Source organism: Malus sylvestris, chromosome 15 (assembly GCF_916048215.2).
Source record: "Malus sylvestris chromosome 15, drMalSylv7.2, whole genome shotgun sequence".
Lineage (NCBI taxonomy): Eukaryota > Viridiplantae > Streptophyta > Magnoliopsida > Rosales > Rosaceae > Malus > Malus sylvestris.
Window position 1 is genome coordinate 9,432,982 of NC_062274.1, and position 7,067 is coordinate 9,440,048.

Sequence of the window (7,067 nt, forward strand, 5' to 3'; positions counted from 1 at the left end):
ACCTCTTTCCCAATTCACCAACTATTTTACCAAAATTAAAAGAGAAGGAGGGAGAGAGTTTTTGAAAACTAATCAAAATAAAAAGATACACGAGTCATTGACAATTCGACACGAGTTGTGGGACTGAAACTATAAATTGAATTTCGGATGAGGAAAAATACGACAACGTTTCAACTACAAAAAATGATACAATTTTGATGGATCTAATATAATTTCAACGCGAGATTGAGAAAACTATTGAGGGTTTACCCTAAAAAGCAGGAACCTGTGACATAAAAGCACAATCTCTACAGCCATTAGGCTTTAGATATTGCTAATTTTACTAATTTAACCCCCCATACAACTCCAAGCAACTGGCAACAGACCAGGTTAAATCCGTAACTTACCAAATACCCTCGACTTTCTACTTGTAGTAGTACCTACTGAAGTGAGCTCCTCTGGCGTGTGCTATGTTAGACAGGAGGACCGCTTTTATTTCCTCAGCTCATCCCATATAGCATTTCGGAACCGGATTCTTCGACCGCCGGCACCATGTTCAAATCAGGCAGCAAGAAGGAATTATCCCGGGCCGGAACATCATTGCTTTCAACGCAAGAATCCAATCGCGGGTGTGGACTTGGAGGCAAATCCGAAGGAATGTAGTATGCAGTGGTACTAGAAGAAGCTATTCTCTCATGGGGTTGGCTGGAAATTGCTTTCCCTGCTCCGTCAAAGTTTGCACTCAAATTCCTTGCAGAATGCAAGTCCAAATCAATCTGCAAAGACACAAATCGGATAGAAAATTAGGCGAAAATCCGTAAAACTATAAGATCCAATCCATAATTTATGTAAATTAACTAGAATCTGTCTCTCACCTTGATTCTCTTAAAGTTGACATTTTTGGCTCTTTGCTCCTTGAAAGTTGCTTGTAAGGTCGCTATTTCCTTTTCCAGATGTGTCCTTTCCTTCAACAACGAACTTTCCTGCTCTTTAAGCTCAGCATATGTCTGACAAAATTACAACCAAGTCCATGTCAACAAAACAAACTTCAAATTAAGTCCTCCTATTAATTGCAGATTACGAAACGGCCCATTAATTATTAAATTCTTACAATTATATTCCTTTGAATAGTGTAAGGGGACAAAACAAAATTTGGGGTTTAGTGTTTACCTTCTTTCTCCTTGCCCTCTTGGCGGCATTGGTGGTGCTGGTGGATTCATATGTACCATTACCCTGAAATTTCAATCCAAAAACCACATTTCAGCACATAAGCCCACCAAAACACAAAAAAAAAACAATATCAAACTAGTAAAAACTATCGGATAAAGTTGTCCGACCACATCATTCATATGACTCGTCTAACAAAAAACATTAAATTTCCAAAATTTAGTGTCATCCGACTCCACGATGATTCCCACCAGTGCGAGAGCTGCCCAAATCGGAATCCCACATCTGTATCCACTACCAAGCCTGCAATTTACCCAGCTATCGGCTACCCCGGATAAAGCTACTCCACGCCCAATGAAATGTAAGCTGGAATTTGACATCATCAAAATCCACGTGGCCACAACATGACAGGCTCCTTATTATATTCCTCACGTGACTTTCTCACATGACTTTCCTTCGCCATGGCCCTCCTCCAATCCAATCCCACATTACTCCTTTCAAATACCGCCTCTCCACTTGCTGACAACTCCAATCTATTTTCCAAAATCCCCTTAATCGAAAAAGTTTAAAAACTAAATAAATAATACGATATTTTCAATTAAAAGACGCTTCCTCACCAAACAATCCTAGACCCTTAGATTTGGAAGACCCAAAAGTACAATCCCCAGATCGACGGCCGAAAACCAGCCGGGTTTTTCTCGATCTCCAGAAAGTGCAAGAAAAAGGGTTTTTTAAAGGAGACAGCTGAACCGATTCCTGCACCCGCGCCACACCGGATAATTACTCCAACAACCCCCCACTAAAAACGTCACAACAAACCGAAACGCAGACCTATCCCTAACGAAAAACTCACCGGACCCAGAAACTTTTAGTTACGACAGAAACATTGGTAAATCAAGTATTTTTATACAAGGTGGAAAATTTTAATTTTTAAATTATTATTCTTTTAATACCCATAACCCACATAACTCATTATTTATATAAGGATCCGTGGTATTCCATCACATTTAAAAATCTTTCCAGCAGACCTAACCACGCTTTTAAGATAGGCCCCACCTCACCACCACACACCACCCCTATTTATAAAATGACCGAAATGCCCCGCCCGGCTTCTTACTTTTGACTTGACGAGGGATCCGACTTTTGTCGCGAGCAAAAGGGATTCAGACGAGAAAAGTTGGCCGGGTAAAGGAAGCTTCGGGGTTTTCAAACTGCGGTAAGTTTGGAATTGACGGAAGTGTCCTTGGGTAGCAGAATCTAGGGCGGAGTCTTGGGAGGGTAGTTTGGTGAATCTAAACAAGAATGACAGATGACCGGCGAAAGGAGCGAGACGAAAACGTGAGAAGGTCTCGATCTGCTACGTCACGTGAGCAAAATACGAAAATACTTTGGCACGCCAGGGCATTTTCGGGATGAAGACACAAAAGCTATACCGTCCACGGCGACCGACGACAGTTTGACCATTAGCGATCGGCGAGAAAAACACAGAAGGAAGAATCTAAAACCGATATGACGAATTTGACCTCGCCAGCAGTAGCTGCTCAGGGGACGACAGCCGAAACGCGATACAAGCAAACAGAAACGTCCGTTTCGAAATCGAGCGTATACAAAAACGGAAAAAAAATTGACGAAGAAGGTAAATAAGTCGAAGGAAGAGGGACAAAAATGGTAAAAGTGACAAAGACGGCACGAAATGTGTCGTCCCACAGCCCCGCGAAAAGCCTCATCAACTATAACAACACTGAGGCTCTCCGCTAGCGGCGCTGCTCAGCAGAGCTAGACGTAAATACGAAGCGCCGCCGGCCGCCGTGGGTATATCGGTCAATTAATAAATAGACTCGAAGAGTCATCGCTTCAGACACTGCGAGCAGAGATCAGCTAGCGGGAAATCCAAAGCACAAAAATCGAAAAGCACAGAGAGAGAAAGTGATATGGACCTTGGATCTGGGGCAGCTGGACTCTTCAAAGCCGTCGGCGGTGGCGGATGGAGAGCCGGTACCGCCGCTCCATGAAAGCGGTGTCGTGGGGCTGCATCTAGTGGTGGAATCGGCACCGTTCTTGCCGCTGTTCCTCTGGTGCAAGACGCCGCCGTCGAATCTGGAACCGGACGACGCCGCTTTGGAGCGTGGCATCCTTACACCCCACCTTAGCGTCAAAAGAGACTGCGACATCGGAGACGATGACCGCAGCGAAGACGACGGTCCCGCCGCCTGCGCCTGCTTGAGCCGCAGCAGTAGCTCGACCACGAGCACGTCGTCGGTCATCGCCGCCCTCGTCCAATCGTCTTGAACCACCATCTCTGAAGCTACAAACCCAGAGTTCTAGAGAGAGAGAGAGAGAGAGAGGGTTTTTAGAGAGAGAAAGGAGGGTGGCGGATGCGCGAGAGAGAGAGAAATGAAAGAGATAGAGAGCGGATGGGGGGTTGAAAATATATATATGGTGGTGGAAGAAAGTGGGAGTCGATGATTCTTCCGGTTTTTTCAATTTTTTTTTGTTTTTTGTTTTTTTGGTGGCGTTGTTTGGGTGGGTCTGTGTGACTCTGACTCCTTTTCTTCTCTTTCTTTTTCAATTTTCTTTTCTCTATTTTTCCTTTTTTGTTTGGGTCCCACCGGTTGACGTGTTGCACTGACAACTTTCATTTTGTCATGGGTTCATTTCAATGGGTTTTTGCTTTTGGTGGGCCTTTGTAATGCCGGTCTTCCAAACGGCACCGTTTGAAGGTCCAACCCATTCCTCTCCTGTGCTTGAGACGACAACGTTTTTGGGTCCATCCCCCATTCCTGTCTTCGTTGTGTGGCAAAGGGGGCAAAAAGGGCGTGAGGATGACCTCTTCAAACTTTTCGGCCTATTATAATACGTTCTTGGCACAATGCCACTAATCTAGTCCTTAAGAATGTTTGATTCGATTCTCTATGATTTAAAATAAAAATGTCAAATAAAACCCCTATATTACGGTGAACATTTTAGTGGGTCTACTGATTACCATATTAGTTGCGTTGAATTGTGAACATTAAGTTTTATTTTGAGGGTAAAAGTTTGATCATGCGTTCTATAGGTGGATTTGATTGGATTGAAGCATTATTAACGGATTGAAACTAACACACTGAATGACAATTCATCTTAAACATACATAAATATTAGAGAGAGGGATAAATATACTTAAAATTCAGTGACTTTTGAACGCCCTTGTTTGTTAATTCTTAGGGGGGATGTATTCAATCGGGATTTTGAAGGATTTTAATTCTTTTAATGAATCTAGGGGTATTCAATCATGATTTTAAGTGATTCTCTAAAATTGAAGGTGTATTCAATTAGAATTTTAAGATAGTTTATTAAAATCCGGGTGTATTCAATTAGGATTTTAAATAAATTTATAACATTTCAGGTGTATTCAATTATAAATTGATTTTAAAGAATTTGATAAAGTTGAGGAATTAGAGGGAATTGGAAATATTTCGTAGTGTATTTTAAGCATCCACAAATCCACAAATCTCACCTCTCCCCATGAGATTTCGAGGGAATTGAATCAAAATTTTATATGAAATCTCTAAAAATCAATTAAACTCGATAAAAATCCATAAATTTATAAATCCATTAAAATCTCTTAAATTCTCAATTGAATACACCCCTCTTAATTTGAATTGTAAAATTCATATATTAAATAGTTTTTGTGATTTTACAATATCAATTCACATGATTTAGGCCTAATTTGACGTAAGTATTGAATATTTGTCACTTGTACTCACATTATGAAAGGAGAAAGAAACCAATTAAGCCCAACCTATAAAACCGCCAAATCCAATTTGCCTAAAATGGTTTAGGCGAGTTGGTATGCCCATTTTCTTGAGTGAGAGTGAATTTGAACAGTTCCAACGCAAACTTTAGATAATTATTGATTAAATACATGTATTTATTGCATTTAGTTCCGCAATTAATAATTTTATTTTACTAGTTCGAATAAATAAATATTAGCATTGTCCCACACACCACTTGTGTGAATAACGGTGGACGTGGAAACTTTTACTGGTAATGTTTTTTATATATTTTTTTTATGAGAGAAAGACATAATTTACAATTCATACAAAATAAAAAATAATTCTAATGTTTTGATGATATGTGGATGAGGAAAAGAGAAAAAACAATAATAAAAATTCTGTGCAAATTTATCTTAATGTTCATGATTTTATTTGAATTTTTTATTGAATACGAATAAAGATTAAATCGTTATTTCAACCTCTTTTAATTGATAAAGATGGTTCTTTAATATAGTAGAGATGATTGGGAAAAAAAAAATATAGTAGAGATGAAAAAAATGACTTGATAGTGTCAAGATACCTTAGTAGCATTCCAATAAGATGTTATGATAAATGTTAAGGAAACTCTCTCAAAAGTGGAACTCTACATGAACTCTCTGTCACCTCATGTTTTAATATGTTGACATAGAAGTTGAAGTTAAATTGTGAGGTGGTAGAGAGTCCATGGGGAGTTGTACTTTGAAAGTCTTCTTAGCATTTCTCAAATGTTATCGAATAATTTTGTTGATGCACAAAATCAGTGAGGACTTTGGTACAACAGAAAGTGTTAAGTTTGTGACCTTCGCTAGATTGCTCCAGTCACTAGTGTGGATAAATATGTAAATGGATAGAGACAGGGAAGCAAACACAAGATGTACGTGGTTCACCCAGATTGGCTACGTTCACGGAGTAGAGGAGTTCTCATTAATTGTGAAGAGTTTACACAAGTATATAGGTTCAAGCTCTCATTTTGTGAGTACTAGTGAATGATTTAATACAAATGACATTCGAAAATATTGTGAGAGAATGATCTCTATTTATAGAAGAGAGTTTCTAGTTTCATTTTGACATTGACATGTGTCGTGTTGTGATTGGCTTCTGATATTGACACGTGTTACGCTATGATTGGCTTCTTATGTCGACACGTGTCGCGCTGTGATTGGCCTCCTGGTTGGAGGGAAACTCTTATGGGTCCTTGGCGGTATAACATTAACCGGTGCTCAGTAGTTTCGCGATTTGTCGAGTATGGTACAAACAAATTTCATTTGATGCCATTCACATTCTTCGAGTGAATTATTAAAAGTCATTTGATAACTATTTCGTTTTTTTTTTAATTGAAAATTGAAATCTTAATTGGTAAATACTTTCAATTTCCAGTTAAAAAAAAAATTGAAAACGACTTTCTTGAGTTTTCAAAATGAAAACAGAAATAATTACCAAATAAGATTTCAATTTTAAGTTTTCAAAAAAATGAAAATTAATAATTAAAAAAACATAATTATCAAATGACTCCTAAATATTTGAAGTTGGAAAAACCATTTTTAGAAAGTTAGGTGGACAATGTTTATGCATGAAGTGCTTGCCAATGAATTGAAAGGGAAAAGTGATTGCCCCAAACTCCCAATAATTTCCATAAGAATCTTACCACATAAGGTAACTCTAAACATTCTTTGTCACAATAACAAATAATTGGCAGTCACATAAAAGTTGATCTTATCTTCAAGGCTATTTCAGAAGGGTTTTAAGGTTAGGATGGGTAAAATGCAATGAGAAGTTGTAGAATTAGGTTTCTTTTAGACTATTTAAAGATGCCGGACAAAGCAAGTGGTGGATTTGTCTTAGTCTCGAATTCAAATTTTCATGTTTTTTTTTAGTGTAGATTAGTGTAAAATATCATTTGTGTTAAAAATAAAATGTAGGGCAAAAAATTTAAAAGCTAAGCAAGCTTTAGTGATCAGGTTGCCTTTGAGGCCTCATATGATGTGCTAGATGAGATAAGTTGTGATTAATTACCAGGAACTTGAGTTCAGTCAATTAATTATTGTGTCAAATGTCAGATGAACAAGACTCGACAAGATGGATTATGAATTCGCAATAGAATAAGTTATCTAATCTATCTTTATACAT

The 7,067-nt window shown here is 38.4% G+C and overlaps 1 protein-coding gene across 1 annotated transcript; it reads right to left on the bottom strand.

Moving 5' to 3' along the window:
- Positions 1–115: 115 nt before the first annotated feature.
- LOC126605794 (uncharacterized) lies at positions 116–3,572 on the bottom strand. Its single transcript, XM_050273229.1, has 4 exons — positions 3,084–3,572; positions 1,150–1,212; positions 855–986; positions 116–755 (listed from the first exon to the last, which is right to left on the bottom strand). The coding sequence occupies exons 1-4, from the start codon at positions 3,441–3,443 to the stop codon at positions 480–482; spliced, it is 831 nt and encodes a 276-aa protein (XP_050129186.1). The 5' UTR covers positions 3,444–3,572; the 3' UTR covers positions 116–479.
- Positions 3,573–7,067: the final 3,495 nt, after the last annotated feature.